The sequence below is a fragment of the Diuraphis noxia genome, unplaced genomic scaffold (genome assembly GCF_037042655.1).
Source record: "Diuraphis noxia isolate RWA-SAM2 unplaced genomic scaffold, SU_Dnox_SAM2 contig0004, whole genome shotgun sequence".
Classification (NCBI taxonomy): domain Eukaryota; kingdom Metazoa; phylum Arthropoda; class Insecta; order Hemiptera; family Aphididae; genus Diuraphis; species Diuraphis noxia.
Genome location: NW_028301714.1, coordinates 56,054,017 through 56,071,599, shown reverse-complemented (window position 1 = coordinate 56,071,599; position 17,583 = coordinate 56,054,017). Strand labels below are relative to the sequence as shown.

At 28.0% G+C, this 17,583-nt stretch overlaps 1 protein-coding gene across 2 annotated transcripts; it reads right to left on the bottom strand.

The window, feature by feature from the left end:
- Window positions 1–962: 962 nt before the first annotated feature.
- Pink1 (PTEN-induced putative kinase 1) lies at window positions 963–7,281 on the bottom strand. Of its 2 annotated transcripts, none has more exons than XM_089226553.1 (10): window positions 7,148–7,281; window positions 6,578–6,932; window positions 6,351–6,504; window positions 4,740–4,926; window positions 4,458–4,637; window positions 4,276–4,401; window positions 4,033–4,207; window positions 3,732–3,977; window positions 3,529–3,624; window positions 963–2,820 (listed from the first exon to the last, which is right to left on the bottom strand). In XM_089226553.1, exons 2-10 carry the CDS (start codon window positions 6,686–6,688, stop codon window positions 2,635–2,637), a joined length of 1,461 nt encoding a protein of 486 aa, XP_089082679.1. In that variant the 5' UTR covers window positions 6,689–6,932; window positions 7,148–7,281; the 3' UTR covers window positions 963–2,634. The 2 variants fall into 2 exon arrangements, with proteins under 2 accessions (XP_089082679.1, XP_015375564.2); XM_015520078.2 differs by having other exon boundaries at window positions 6,578–7,074; window positions 7,148–7,279.
- Between the last annotated feature and the right edge of the window lie 10,302 nt (window positions 7,282–17,583).

Genomic DNA, 17,583 nt, shown 5'->3' with positions numbered 1-17,583 from the left:
TGTCTTAAATGTTCAAAGTTCAAATCTTCTTTATGTAAATTTATCGTCATGTACATTTTCAGCTATAAAATAAATAATTTACAATTTTTTCGTAATGTTGACATATATTTTATTTAAAATTTAAACTTCAATTACTTTTAAAAAATTGAGTGCATATTATATATCCTTTCATTCCTTGTTAGTTTTTAATATTTAAGAATAATTACAGCAATAACTTATGATGAATCTTGTGTACTATTTTCAAGCTTTTTGACCGAAGAAAATTTATTAAATAACGTTTAAAGAAAAAATCGAAATTGTCTATAAATAGCTCAAAGACAGTAAAATATTTTGAAAAATGACACTATATATAGAAAATGTTAATGCTAACATTTGATGAACATTTTAAGTAAATAGATTCTGGGCGAAACGATGAATGTATTGATTTTTCAAGGGCTTGTTTTTTTTTTTTTGTATGTTTTATATGTCACGATAACTAGTGGAAATAATGATCGGATTTTTAACTTCATTATCTTTTTTGACGAGAAATTGAATCTAGTTAGTACTTTAAAGTGATAAAAATGCAAAATTCTAGGGTTTTTGAAAAATTACAACCATTATACCATAGAAATATTAAGAAATTCTTTGATGTCTAAGCATTGTACTCATAACTTCATTTATAGTTATACTTACAAGTTAAAAAACATTTTATTATTAATGATATTGACGCCATTAAATTTGTAGAAGAGCAAATACTTATAACAGCACGTAATGTGCAGCAAACGTTTCAATTTACAATAAATAAAAAATTCAAATTTTGACAAATCTCTTTTTAACGTTACATTTTTTTTTATTCAAAAGTAACTAGTTACAATGACGTTCCACTTCACTATTGGGTTGAAACTAACTCTTCATTTAAAATATAATTATAGACTGTATTTGATATTTATAATCAATTAAATTGAAAATAATATAACACAAAATTGTTAATACATATGATTATATCAGATTATACTGAGAAAATTTTGTAATTACATAATACATAAATATTTACTTAAATTATTAATATATGATTAAATTAAATTCTCTGATACGGATACAATGGAAATGATATAATATATAACCCCCTCGCAAAAAAAATGTTGTTTATTATTTAACACATTCTTCTGCCAATTTACTTCTAAATAATGGTATCTGGTCACTTCCCCGTCCAATACGTTTCCTCGTACGACATTTCCCCGTCCATATTGTATTTATTTCTGAAATATTCAAACTATACCAAGACCGTGTAAATATAATAATATGTGTAATATAATTAATAAAATATAAGTAATAAAAATACAAAAAAATTATCATAAAATATTTTAATGTTGTAGTTCTAAATTATGAGCGATTCCAATTAAGTACTCATCTAGATCACCTCCATCATATGTAATATTTTCTATACGCCTAGCAATATCTTGATATTTTTTCTTTTTTGCTGAAGGTTCCTGTCCAGCAAAAAATTGATTAATTTTTACTTCAGTTAAATGTTGTTCTTTTTTAAGAACCTCAATAAGTCGCCATATAGTAGGATGAGCCGCAGCTAACAAAGACTAGAATGCTCTATGCCAATCTTCAATATTATTGTTTGTTTTTGGTAAACCTGCTTGTGTAGCATCATATTGGTTCCACAATTTCAAATCAAATATTGGAGGTCGCCGTATATTTCTTCGAGTTGGTCTCCCAATCCAAGTCTTTTCAAAATAATCAATTAAATGGATTAATAACTCTTCATTGTCTACAAAAAACTGTTGAGACATTAATTTATCAAATTTAGTTTATTTATATTAGTTTATCGACGAATCATTTGGATTTTACGAGGATAACGAAAAATATTAGTCGAAAACATATAACAATAAAATAGCGAAATGTAGACGTATAGAAAATATTGTGTCTACATAATGATGAACGTGATCTAAATGAGTACTTAATAATTGGAATCGCTCATAATTTAGAACTACAACATTAAAATATTTTATGGTAATTTTTTGTTTTTTATAACTTATATTTTATATTTATGAGTATACTTATAATAGACGGGGATATGTCGTACGGGGAAACGTATTGGACGGGAAAATATCTTACGAGGAAGTGGTTAAGGGGAAACGCGTGACGAGGAAATGGCAGACGGAGAAGTGTCCATGAATCCTAAATAATTAACGTAGTTACTGTTGCGCAATCCAAAAATAATTATAACAAAATTACCATAACGTAAATGAAAAGTGCAACCACATTAGTAACGCTCGTTACCCAACACTAAATATTGTAAAATAATTTAATCTCACAACAGTTTTTATTAAATCTAATGGTATATAACAATTACAATGGTGTTTCAGTGTTTGTATTTAACAAAATAAATAACATTTTTAATAAATCAATTAAAATGGTTACAAACTCAACATTCAAATTGTGAATCATATAATTTATAACTAAAATTAAAATCAAAATTTAATAAATATCAGTTAAAAATAGTTGATTATAATAAAATAAATATATATTTTTAAAATGTATACATATTAATATTGGATACCACATATTTTGACAAAAACTTTATACACACGACTAATACCAAAACCCTTTAATTAGTATAATAACTAAAATAGCATGAAAATATTATTCTTGATGTATTGATTGCATCCAATACAACGCATTTTTTATTTCATACAATTTTGCTCTACTTAAAAATGTAGTGATCAATTGATATTCTGTACAAGTACGTTGTTTAGTACTTGAAGTTGATATCATTGTTCCTCCTTCACATAATACCTTGGTGGTTAAACACAACATCCATTGCAACACCTAATACACAATTCAGATAATTTTAATTTTTTGTTTTTAATAATATATTTTTTTTTAAATTTTTACAATAAATGCTTTCTACAGAATTACTTTGTTGGTTGGAAACCATAGAGACTAAAAATTACAAGTGTTTGACATCATTACAAGTTTTAAATATTTATGAGTTAATTTGTTATTAATGCAATTTTAGTAAATTCAAGTTTAAAATATGAAAACTGGGAGAAAGGAAACTATTATTAGACTATTTGCCACCACCACAATCAAAAAATGTAGTGACAAATATTGCTTTAAGTAGAACCCCAGTCTTTTGTGCAACAATTAAACTGTGCATAACATAGGAATGAATAATTTAATTCTAAAATTTGTATTTTTCAAGCGGTAAGATGGGACAGGTATGTGAAACAACTAAATAAGTTGTATAAATAATATTTAATCAGGTAGCAAATAACTATGCATACAAATTAATTAATATTTAATGCAAATATTTTAAATCAATTTGAATAGTGTAATTGATTAATGATTATATATATATATTAATTACATAAATAGTGTAATTGTATAGTTGGAAACTTTAAGCAGTATTAAATTGTTTCTCAAGTGAACTAATTGTAGGGGATTTTAAGAAACATAGAACGACAACTATTGTATTTTTGCTTTCAAATAATTCAACCTATAAGGCTATAAATAATATATTCTAATTTTATATACCTCATTACTTGTTGGCATTACATATTTTGTAACCCATGATGAAGGTGCCCATAGATATATTTGACAAATTGTTGCAGCAAATGATGCATCTAATCTCTAGAAAATATGATTTTTACATAGGGTTATAATTAAGTTAAGACAATAATTGAATAAATCATAAAAATGCTAATTAGGCAACATAAATTTGAAAAATCCCTCCCTACCTTAGATGTTGATCTTTGCAATAGTGAGTAGATTAATGTTTGTATAATTAATGGTATGTCACTTCCAAGTGCAGGAAGATCTTCTTCCTTGTATGTAGAATTGCGCAACAATGGAGGTTTACCTCTTTCATTACTATAAAATGGATTACTATCAGAAAATATTTCGTAAGCCATTGCACCAACTGCCCAAACATCTGCTTTTGAATAATCTATATGTCCAAATGTTCCTGGCCGAGCTGTGACAACCTAAAAATTAAATCAATATTAATAAAAGCATTTAATAATTGTACCAATTTTATACTTCTGGTGCCATCAACGCAATATTTCCTCCACGATCAGTGTCTGCAGTTTTATATGGAAGATTAAGACCATTATCCTTATCAGCAAGACAACACCCAAAATCTGTAATGGCTATTGCTGGACATACGTCATTACCTTCAGATACATCTAATAAGATATTATCAGTCTTCAAATCCCTAAAATAATGCACTTAAATAACATTTAATTTTATAAAAATAGAGAATATTTTATATGTATTTTATACCTATGTGCCACATTCTGATTACACAAATGAGAAACAGCTTCCAATAATTGTGCAAGCAGAAGAATTTTATCTCTGATTTTTAGAGATGGGGTTTTAGATAAATATTGTTTCAAACTCATGTCATACCTAAATCACATAAATACATTTACAACTTGGTAAGTGATTAAATATAAATAAGTTACTTTTTCATCACCAGAAATAGACTCATGTTCCGACCATAACCTTCTGGATTTATCCTAGTTGGCAGAGCTTGAGGATATAATGTATGTGAATCAATCAATTCTGGCACATAATCCGCAAAGCACAGATGCATCATAACAATGTTTGGATGTGGTGATAATTTAATTAAATTTTGATCATAACTATGAAAAAAATCTTAACTTATAATTATGCACATGGTAAATATAAATGTTACTGCTTTATTTTCAAGCAATAAATAAATACGAGCTTAAAATTGACTTAACCCAATTAACCATTGCTGGTCTGTAGCAGAAAAATTATGTTGGACACAACGAGATGGAACTGTTTCTCTACTCATAGCACGTAATATTGACAAAGCATTACTTTCAGCATCATAATTAAACATCATTTTCACAGCCAAAGGGTAAATTGTATTTGATGATCCTTGCTTTAAGATTATGTCACAAGAGTCTGTGAAATTTAATAAAAACATACATTTAAATATTTTTAATTTTTTAGTTACCTATAACTAAGGCTTGGATTTAAATGCACTTAAAAAATATATTTTACCACAAACATGCCATGTATATGTATGCATATTTTCTATACAATTAGGTATTTGTATTTGGAATTAATAAACAGGATATTATTATTTTTTTAAATATTTAGAAAAAAAAATCAAAATCAAATTTATAGCTTTAAAACACTCGTTCCATGAAATAAATTATGTACTAGGAAAACATTTTCTAAAATCAACTAAAAAAAGGCAAGTTGTGGATATCGCTCTGCTGTACAGTAGGTTACAAGTGGATTACTGTAATGGATGGAATTAAATTTGAATCCAAAGATATTATATCATTGTATACGAAAAACGATTCTGAGCGAAGACGGTTCATCTGTCTAGAATATATTATAGATTATTAAAAATTTTCAAATCTTAGATTTAAAAAAAATTTTTTTATGAATTTCTAGTTTAAAATAATTTGCCAATTTTCGTGATTTTTACACATGTAACTTTGAATGCTAGTAAAAAAAAATTGTGACTATGTATTTCTTTTATTTTTCAACTGCTATTGTAACAATGTGTTAGAAGCCTTGTATTTAGTTTTCAAATCTTAGATATGAAAGGAAAATTTTAATGAATTTCTATCTAAGATAGAAATATATGGGACCACAGACTAAGATAGAAAGGACTGGAAATGAGCAAACTTTTAACGGGCCCAAAGTGCCTCTGTTGATTATATTACTTATATTAGTATATTGCTGATTTTAACGCCACCTAGTGGCAATTGAATACTACAATAGAATTATATAAATAATTAGAATATTATTTAAATATTAATAAATCAGAATACTAATGAATACATGAGTCATGGTCCACAGTTATTAGTTTTTATTATGAACCTATAGGCTATATTAATATTTAGATATTTAAAAAAATCAAAATCAAAATAGTCGATAATTTACCAAGCAGATAGCATACATGTTAGCTATATTATACCAATGTGGGCAGGGAAGGGTAGAAGGACCAAGGCAATTACGGTCTGGCTCCCCATCACCCGCCCACCATATCGTTTTCAGTCCTCTCTATCTTAGTCTGTGTCTGGAACCTAGTTATAATTTGTATTGTAAAGTTATAATAATAAATAATAAGATAAAAATATTTTTAATAATAATAAAATTAGTTTCTATTTAAACCTATTATGAAATGTTAAAGTTTAAATATTTACCATTATGTTAACCTATTTTCTTAATTTTAAATTATTCGAGTTAAGTTTATGTGGTTACTTATCAAAAGTGCTATTGATTTCACAATGATAAAATTTGCAAAATGATAGATTTGAATAATTACTGACAAGTAATAATAATGATTAATAAATGTTAGAGCTAGATACCTCTGTCCTTTTCAATTTTTCTTGCTTCGTATACAACAGCATTATTTCCTTTAGCAATAACAGATCCTAATTCAAACTGCTTCAAACCCAAAGATGAGTTTAAATTCAAGCGTTCAGCAACTGTTAAGTTCTTTTGCATGCGACCAACTGCTTCCTATTAAAAAAACATAATGACTAAAGAGCATACATTTTTAACAATTTACACTTAATACAAACAAAGTATTTACTCGAATTTCCCAACAAACGCCTTCTAGCTGATTTTCGTTAGTTAACATACCATTACCAGAAGCTAGACTTATTCCAACTAGTGCGAAAAACGGTCTTGAGTTGCCATACATGAGGTGTCTGGCTGTACGCCTTCGCAAATCTGCTGATAGCGAGTTGGTTACCCGGTTCAGCAGATTGTCGACGAACGCTCTCCTGGCGAGGTTCCATCGATTCTGCCAGCCGGAACTCGGTGAACTATTGTGGCTAACAATGGGATTCAGTGCTTGGGTGTGAACGTTCCGCGGTGCCACCTTGGTGCGCACCAGCAATCTGATGTCATTGGTACGGTTGAAGCGCAACAACGCCGTACCATTTCTGTAAAATACGCTGACCGTTAACCGAACAGACATTCAAAACACCGATGAGTTACACAGACGGAACTGCCGTTACGGATTGCGCGACTATCGAAACGCATCTGACGTAATGATGTACAGTCGTCAGTCGTACAAAAACTGAACTACAGAAGTAACAGATGCAGTTATGTTTTTAAAAATAGAATAGTTTTTGATGACATTGATTTCGCGACTCACTTAAACTGTTGTTGTTATATGTAGAAGTGTATACTGCTACTGCCGTTTGTCCTGTGTAGAAACTACTAACTTGTGACAAGTATATTTTATTTTGTATTTTTGTTTTCCGAACATCACTAGACAAATAAAATGCTGATATTCAGATATTACTCACCGCTGATTAGGACAAACATATGTTTTGATAAGCAGATCCTACATCCGTAAAACCACAGAACAGTAAAGTTAGTAAAACCATTTTTCTGTCATAATCATAAAACAAAATGTAATAAACGTCGTGATTGGACGATTTATGTAAATGCACCACAGAATGTCATACTTTTTTATATAAATATTATACTCATATGCTGTATAATTATTATCGTAAATCTATATCCTATCTATATAGGCTATATAATCATATATGTATGAATTAAGATAGGTTCAGCAATTTAAGTATTATGAATATAGAAAAAGACATTCCTATGAAAACATATTAAATATTTTTGAAAAAACCGAGAGGCGTATACAATGACATTAAATATATCTATTTATTTGAATAAATATTTCGTGTTATGTACTATATATATATATTAATGCACCTACTATGTATGATACTAAACTACTTTTAGAATTGAATAAATACAGACACCATTTTTGAAAGTATGTACTTATAAATTATAATTTAAAAAAATTGTGTTGGGGCTTGAGCCCCCCATAAACATTTTTCCTATTTGCGCCACTGTATATAGCCCATAGACATAATATAATAATCTTATTATGTCTATGATGAATAGCCATATAAACCACAATGGTAGAGATTTATCTTCTTTATATTTAATTTAAAAAATAAACCTTTAGTACATAATAATAATAATATAAATAACCTATATGATATATAAATTAATAATAAAATTTACGTTTGTAGTGGTAATATCACAAAATATAAAATTTTTTTAAAAAGACAGTCCAAATACTAAATTATAAAATGAGCTCATAAAATCAATTCCATTTAAATATTTATTTTCTGATAAAATAAGCAAAAGCTTTAAAAAAATTTGGAATATCCCTCGTACTACCAACGTGTAATTTTTTTTATCGTTGGTGGATATTGACTAATGTTAGTGCAGTATATTTTGTGATTTTATTGCTACAAATTTAATTCAGGTGTTTAATTAATTTTACGAACTAATTACATAATTTAATATTTGAGCTAATTTTATTAGAAAGTAATGTGAAATCTACTAATTTTTGCAAAAATGGATAAATTATGGATTTTTGTCGTTTACATTTTGACTGTTGGATATTTTTTTGTCCTTGGGTATTACGAACGATTAGGTACCGGTGTACTCACCTGTACTCCTTAAAGTATGACTTCTTATTCCTTTTTCTAACATTTATCTCACAAGATGGACTGTTGGGTAAAACACGATTGTATACGTTTGTCCTTTTTGGCTACACGATTACGTATGTTTGTAGATACTAGATGGGTCAATAGTACCTTAAAAAATAATAAATAAACACGATTGCGTATGAAATTGTATGCAACGTTGTCAAATTTGCTAATTTCATCGTAGGTATATAAAATAAATAATAAATACAATGAAGCTAACTAAATAATAAAAAAGTAATAAATAAATAAATAAAATCGTCAATTATTTTAATAAAATTATCGTAAATAAATTTTTTAAAAATGCTTAAATTTAAATTTCTTGACATCTATAGCCTATTAATTTTAAATATTGTATTACATTTTTTATGGATTTAAACCCATCATAATCCTTTATTGTATTTTGAATTTTATTCAAGTCTTTTTTGCCATTTTCTTTACCATCCCATTATTTGCCGATTATATAATTGATCTGGTCTTTTAATATTTCAATAACAACATGAGTTGGAGAATGATAACTGTGAAATTGTCTATTATAAGTCCTATAAAAGCTTCCAGGTCCATTTGTGGTACTAAAAATCAGGGGCGTCATTTTAGGTTTTTTTTTCGGGTGTGCGAAGTTTCAAGCAGGCCATTTTGAAATTTCACCAAGCCATATAAAAATAGATATACATACGTATATGTATATTATCCTGCATTCAATTATTTCCATACATTATAGACCGGTTATTACAATTTGATTTTAATCATATAAATAATTGTGCATTCATGGCTCGTGCATTATTATTTATTTTAGGCTTCAGCTAGGCGCAGGCCAATTGTAACATTCGAAAAGGGCCAAGGGGTGCAACCGCACACCCTGACCCCCCCCAAATGACACCCCTGCTAAAAATACACGATAATTCGATTGACAAAAAAATATAATTTCATAAAATAAGACTGATTGTGATTCAAAACTGCAGGTAAAAATCCAAGTCTCAAAAAATCTAATAAAAAGTAAAATAAATTTTTTTATTTGATGAACATTTTTAGCTTACTCTGCTATTTTTTAAGCATCTCATAAGAATAATGAAAATGCTGTAAAATCTCAACCCTGGTCATATATGTGGTATATAAAGCGGTATAAAAATTGGCAACGCCTAAAACTTCGTACGCAATCGTGTTGTTAAAAATCAGGTAAAATAATGCGGAATCGTATTTATTTATGTTCTATTCGTAAGATACACTGTTTTCGTATATTTATAAAACGCGTTGTTAGTTGTTACTCATACTTTGGTTAACCCTGACAGCTGACACTACAAAACTACTTAGAGTAGTATATACTCATAAATAATCTAACAAGTAACAATCAATACAATTAGGTAACATATATTATTATATTAATAAAGCTTCTTCTCTATATTGCTAAGTTAAAGTAATATAAATAAATTACACTATAATATTGTTATAGTGACTAGTGGCTCCATTCGACTGTCAGATCTAGTCGCCAAACTCTACTACGTGAAGCATTAAAATATGAAAAAAATAGTAGGTACCTACTTGTAACATTGACAAACACATTTTGTAGATAATTGACGAATCTAACATGTATTACGCTGACAATATTATATCGTGGTGATACAATTATTATTATTATTTATTTATTTACGGGTAATAACCCAATTACATAAATATTGTAACTTAGTATACACATATATATATGTATACCTATAGGTATGGTAAAAGATTTGATAAATAATATTCGAAAAAATAAATTAATGAATAACTAAGATAGTATTACTTAATATTCTAATAATACAAAAAACACAATATAGTAAAAATAACAATTGGAGGAAATACTCAAAATACGAAAAACTCAATACAGTAGTAAAATTATAATAACAATAATAAATCTAATAAATTATAATAGTAATAAAACTATTGAAAAAATCGATAGAATTTGGACTGAAATTAAAAAAATCAATTTGTTCATCATTAGCGATAGCCATCATTCTATTTATAGGAGCGGATAACGCATAATTAGTTTTGTGATTATTTATATAGAAAGTAGTTATGATTGGATGATCTAGTTCTGACTTGAGGAACAGAAAAATTTAAAAAACTTAATAGCTCCGGACCAGAGGCCTGTCCGGAGTCCGGACAGAAAAAAATTATATTATATTATTGATAAATTAATAAAAAAATTGTCATATAATGTTGTTTTTTTATCAACCTGACAAAAAGTTGAAAGTTTGATGAATCTTATTATAAAATGTATTTATTATTTACAATATACATATTTTGTAAATCGATAATTATTTCATCATTCTGACAATGAATTGTACTTGAATGATAAAATCATATTGTATAAAATATATTTTTCAATTGACATTTTAGTTTGTTCACTGAAACAAACATATAAATCAGCTTTACAAATGATTATACATTTATACTTTACCTAAATAATTCGTATCTGTCCACTAGGTATATATATTATATTCGTGAGGGACGTGGTAAAGTGCATTTTAGCCGAAGATTACCACTTATGTGACTGTCATACCCAGGCGTCATTGCGTGTCGCCAAATCAGGTAAACATATAGGTAAACCATATTATACGTGTGTAAAATCATATTCTGACCCGAATAGATGCAGATATTTTATGTTGTATCAAATAGAATATTGAATAAAATACATTACCTGCAGTACATTTTGATTTTTTGTTGCTTATTATTTTAATCTATATCTTCCAAACTCAAAAGTATAAGTGAGTTCAGATTTCACCAAAAACTTATTTATTACTCATCGAATGAAAAAAAAAGTCAAAAAAATCGATTTTGAGTTTTTCAAATATGCAAATGTTTGAAATAACTTTATAATTCAGTTCTATGTGGTTTATTAACAATAACATAAAAAGTAAGTACGATAAGCAATTTCTGATTCCACAAAAATGTTGAGCACATAAATACAAACATTTCATAAAAAAAAATTATAAAAACTTAAATTTTTGATATTTTAAATTCAAAAATACGATTTTTGAAAAAATTCAGCATTTTTAAGTTTTTTTACCATAACTTCCAAAATAAGTTCGACCAGCTTTTTTTGAAAGTACCATAAAATTAGGCATGTAAAAAGAAACATTTTGAAAAAAAAATTCCAAAAAATCGCTTTGGAGCTAAACTGCATTTGCCGAAAAACATGGTGGTTCATTTAAAAATAATTCACTTACTTAAGACAAACAGCACATAGGAATGTGTTAAGGAATCTTGTCATCAGGCTTTCCAATGTTTAAATCATTGACCTATTATAATAGATCAATGGTTTAAATAGTTTTAAAAGGCACATTTCAACTAAACATATTTGTCATAATAATCCAATAGATAATGTTGAAAATTCTAATGCCAATAATTACAAAAATGTCAAAGAAAAATACCTTGATTCACCCACATTAGATAGTCAGCCTAATTGCTCAACAAAAACATCTCAATGTATTGATATAGATTCTGCTATTAATTCCTTATATAAAACAGCTATAACATTTATTATGAGTCTACACAATAATAATAACTTTACGTTCAAAGATGTTTTAAAAATACAAAATGGCATTATTGAAAATTTAACTTAACTGATGGCATTTATGCTTACAGAATTTAATAAAACCCAAGTTGAACATTCAGTCTTTAAGTTAAAACTTAATAAACTCTGCTCAGTTTTTTCAAATCCTTCTCAACCTTGTAGTACTGACTGAGTATCGTCTAGAAAAATGGCTAGTTCAAAATCAATATGTTACTAATTTACTACAATTTACTATTAACAATGAAATTTGTAATGTTCAGCTCATGGGTGAACAATCTATGATGAAAATGTGACTAAAGGAGCTCTGTTGCCCTTGGATGAATAATTTAAAAAATATTTAGAATATGGTGATGATTTGAATAGTTTTATTAATTCAAGTATCTCTCAGTTTGTACAAGGGAATCTTTGGAAACAGAAAACATCCCAGTATGTTAGAAAATTAGTTTTTTTTTTTTTTGTACATGAATGATGTGAAAATAAACAATCCTTTAGGGTCTCATGCAATGTCCCAATCAATATCTGAAATTTACTATAGTTTTGCACTTGCAGAAAACAGTTCTCAACTCTCAAATATTTTCCTGGCTGCATTTATAAAAACCACTGATTACAAAAAATTTGGAAACGAACCATGCTTAATACATTTAATTCAGGAAATAAATGTTCTTGAAAAAAAAGGAATAATAGTTACAACACCAAGCGGAGAGTTTTATGTGCATTTTATTCTAGGTTTAATATTGGGTGACAATTTAGGATTGAACACTATGCTTCATTTTAGTAAATTTTTTTTAACAAACTACTACCGTCGTTTTTGCGAAGCTAGTAAATACAAGGCTTTAGAGCTATTTGTTGAAAATAAACAATTACTGCGCACAAATAACAACTATTCGAATGATATAAATACAAATGACTTTAAAAGCACCGGGATTTATCAAGAGTCTGTTTTAAATCAAATTTATAGTTTTCATGTTGTCACTAATTATTGCATAGATGTTATGCATGATATATTTGAAGGAATATGCCATTACGATAGCTGTCATGTAATTTTTTAGTATACACAAACTGTTAAATTATTTTCATTGGAAAAATTAAATAATCGAAAAACCACATTTCACTAAGGTTCAATAGAAGTTGGTAATATTTCACCCGCAATTACATTACTACATTTACAAAACAATCACTTAAAAATGTCTGCACGAGAAGTAATAACATTTATACATTTTTTTCCTCTTATGATAGGAGACTTAATTTCTGAAGATGATGAGATATGGAATTTTGTAATTATTTTGTTAAAAATAGTTGAGTTATTACTGTCTAACAAATTTTGAACAGTTTTTAATGAAATAAATTACTTTAATGGACCAACAATAAATGTAGTTTATACTTCAAAAGGGTAAAAAAATGTTCAGAACAAAAAAGTATTTTATGTAATATACATCATTATGAATATATTTATTGGGTATAACATTTCAATAACTGATTTAGATTTAACTGATTAAGATTTATGATTAAAAACCATTTTTTTGATATGGATTGTTTTATTTTATTCTATTATTCTTATTTTATTCCATGTTACAATTTTTTATGTATATTATGTGTCAAAATATGCCATACGATAAATAATAAAATTAAGAAATAATTTTAATATATAATTATATTTTATTTGTATGATTAATTATTTTGATTGTTTTATATTTATTTATATATTATAATTATTATCATTGATTTTTTTTTGATAATATAATATTATACCAAATTTTTTTATCTCAGACTTTTTAGGCTTAGGACTTTTATACGGCGGAATTTTTTATGCCTCGGACTTTTTTTCCGCGATTCAGTAGTAGTATAGTACATGGATATATTAAACACTACACAGTAAAACAGTATAATGTAATTTATATGTATTTGTATTGTATAATTAATTTACCTAAACTTCATTATGTTATTTAAATATATTTACATATATTATGCGCCTAAACTATTAAATTATTTTAATATGTATATATCTTTTTTGTTTTGGCTGTATAATTTATATTTACATTTTGCTCACATTTATGTTTGATAATATTTGAAATATTCTAAAAAATAAAAATAAAAATTCAATACCTTATATGTATTTGCAATTTGCATATTATATTATATTTAATATTAATTCAAAACTAAAAGTGTCATCATTGGGTGGCTTCTTTTATCAAATTATCATGTTACTTATTTAATTTATAGAAAATACTCTTATTGTACCTTTTAGGAACAGATTGTGTATATATAAATAAAGGAAAAAAAAAATATTTTATTTCAACCAATAATAAATTCAATTAATATGATTAAAATAATTTATTGAAATGATAAACATATTTTGTTATATTGATCAGATATTTTATGAAAACAATGTCAGCATTACAGTATAATATAATGAAAATAATAATATAAGTTAAATCAAAATGATAAAATGTTTGTCATTTTTAAATATCGTTAGGAACTGACATTTTACTTTTGTTGATTGGATAAATTTGTTTGTAAGCTGTATAGTGACAAATATTTTATTGATCCAATCCATATTTTTATCAAGGTTACCAAGGTTTTTTTTTTCAGTGATAATGTTGCACGCATGCGTATAAACGCAAAATCGCAAACTTTAAAGGGTTATAACTTTTTAAATAATGGTTTCCACTATAAAATTCAGTTTCAAAATCTGCGTTTCAAAATACATCTTTTGATAAAAGGAATTTGAAATTCATGAGAGGCATATGGTAAATTACATTTTAACAATATCAAATTATAATAATAAGTCAGGAGCAGTTGTTCAAAAAATGGTAAGGAATAGAAAACAAAACTTTTGATTTTATGATTTGGATCATAGTATAAGGAATAATTATTAATAATTCCTTAAACTATGGTTTGGATAACACCAAAGTTTATAGATATTAATAAACCTTGGCGGTAAGACGTGACCGTGCATATACCCACACGAGCCTACAAATGCCATAGATTCGGTGGAAAGTATTACCACAGATTATATAATTATATATTTATATTATATTATTATTATATTATTATTATTATTATTATATTTATATTATATTATTATTATTATTTATATTATATATTTTATATAATCTGTGGTATTACTTTTGTGGAGCCACCAATGTAAATTTTGTTTTGATGTCTACGTTTGTGATAAGATAACATTCAAATAATTACCGTCTGAATTTAAATATTACATACCAAGAGTTATAGTCTAATGAATTTATTACCATACTTTTTGATTCAATTTGCAGCTTTTCCACTCTTCTATGTGAGAAGATCTTCTGCTTCTTATGATTTGCACGAATTTTAACCTTAAGATATATTAAGTAAAGGTAATGTCAGAGGTGATGAGTAGTTAACATTAACCGGATTCATCGATTGTAATATCAGATGATTTGTTGACAGGGCAGACAGAAGAAAGTATAAATAAACAGTAAACAAATAAAAACATATATTATACCTTCTTCTTCTTCTTCCTCTGGCACTTAGTACTCTCTAAGAGTTTTGGCCGCCATCACAATATCTCTCCATTTTTCACGGTCCTGTACTATTTCCCTCCACTCTTGTACTCCCAATCTTTCAAGGTCTTCTTCCACAACATCCAACCACCTTTTCCTGGGTCTTCCTCGCGGTCTTTTTCCCATTGGTTTCCAGTTTAGGATTGTTCTACTTATATCCTCTTCACTTCTTCGCATCGCGTGTCCTAACCACTGGATCCTTTGCCCTCTTATAAAGCTGATAACTGATGCAATTCCCAATTCGTCTTGTAGTTCTTTGTTGTATTTTCTTCTCCAAGTTAAATTAACGCTATCATAAATTGGTCCACAAATTGTCCTCCAAATTCTGTTTTGAAAGGTCCTAAGTCTTCTTTCAGTTGTGCTGGTGGTAGTCCAAGCTTCACAGCCATAGGTGAGCGTTGGTCTTATTATTGCAGTATATAGTCTAGTTTTCGTCTTTTTTGAAAATAATTTTGATTTTAAGAACTTATTTAAGGCAAATGCCGCTCTTTCCGCCTTGGCGATCCTCACTCCTATTTCCTTCGACCAATCATTTTTAGCGCTCAGCATAGCTCCTAAATATCGAAATTCATCTACTTTTTCGAAGGTTAGGGGCCCCGTGTCAGGGTTGTCTCCATTTTTTAGCAACTCCATTACTTTGGTTTTTTCTGCATTGATTTTCAAACCTATCTTGCTAGCTGCTTGTTCAAGGGCTTGGGCTGCTTTTATTGTCTCCTCTAGGGAGTTTCCTAGTATATTTAAATCATCTGCAAATCCCAATACTTGTATGTGTTGCTGACCGACTTCCACTCCAGTTGTTTCTGATTGCAATTCTCTTATAACTTTTTCTAGAGCTATATTGAATAGGGAAGGTGATAACGAATCTCCCTGTTTCAATCCAGTTCTTACTTCAAAGGCTTCTGACACCGTAGATTCAACCCTTATTTTATACTGTGTATTTTCCATGCACATTTTTGTTAGCGTCACTAATTTTTGTGGGATCCCGAACTCCTCCATTATATTGTAGAGACTTTGTCGGTGTATACTATCGTAGGCCTTTTTGAAATCAACAAATAGCTGCCAGATGTTTTGGCGGAATTCATACTTTTTTTCTATTAATTGGCCTATGATAGTGAGTTGTTCTATTGTTGATTTCCCTTTTCGGAATCCGCACTGATATCTGCCTAAGTTTTCTTCTACGTACGGCGTTAGCCGTTTTAATAGTATTCTGGCAAACACTTTGTAAGCCGAGTTAAGCAGTGATATTCCTCTATAGTTTTCACAAATTGACTTATCACCCTTTTTGTGAATCGGAATAATTATGGCTTCGTTCCAGCTTCTTGGCATACTCTCATCTTTCCAGATCTTCTGGCAAAACCTAAAGAGGAGGTTTTGCATCTCTTTTCCACCATATTTAATGAGTTCAGCTGGTATTTCGTCTGATCCTGGTGATTTCCAATTTTTTAGGTCTTTTATTGCTTCGTTGACTTCTCCCCTAGTCACTTCACTTACCATTGGCTCTGCTCCACATAGGTTTTCCCTTCTCGTTGCGTTATCTGGGATATCTGCGTTCAACAGTTCAGTGAAGTATTCCTTCCATCTTTCGGCTTTTTCTTTAGGGTCCATGAGTACTTCGCCATGACGATTCTTAATAGTTTTTAGACTTGGGTTGAACTTTTTGTATTGTTTTATGGTCTTAAAGAAATTTCTAACACTTCCCATCGAATAATTTCTTTCTGCTTCTTGTAATATATCACTTAGATACTTTCTCTTCTCTCTTTGGAGTACTCTTTTACACATCTTCCTTTCTAAGATGTATATTCTTTTTCTGTCTGTACTATCCTCTTTAATATAGTTTTCACGGGCAGTTTGTCTTTTTTATATAATAAAAAAAATATTATATTTTTATATTGTCTTGTTCGTATATTATACCTATTGTTTAAAATACAAACATTTAAATATTTAGAATTTAGATATTACCACCAACAAAAAAATC

Bases quoted from the DNA above. Each gene is read 5' to 3' on its own strand.
- Pink1 (XM_015520078.2), bottom strand. From the start codon at position 6,967: ATGTCTGTTCGGTTAACGGTCAGCGTATTTTACAGAAATGGTACGGCG. The intron at 6,505-6,577 runs GTAAATACTTTG...TTTTTTTAATAG, and splicing joins GCGTTTGTTGGGAAATTCGA to GAAGCAGTTGGTCGCATGCA. The intron at 3,978-4,032 runs GTATAAAATTGG...TTTAATTTTTAG, and splicing joins TTGCGTTGATGGCACCAGAA to GTTGTCACAGCTCGGCCAGG.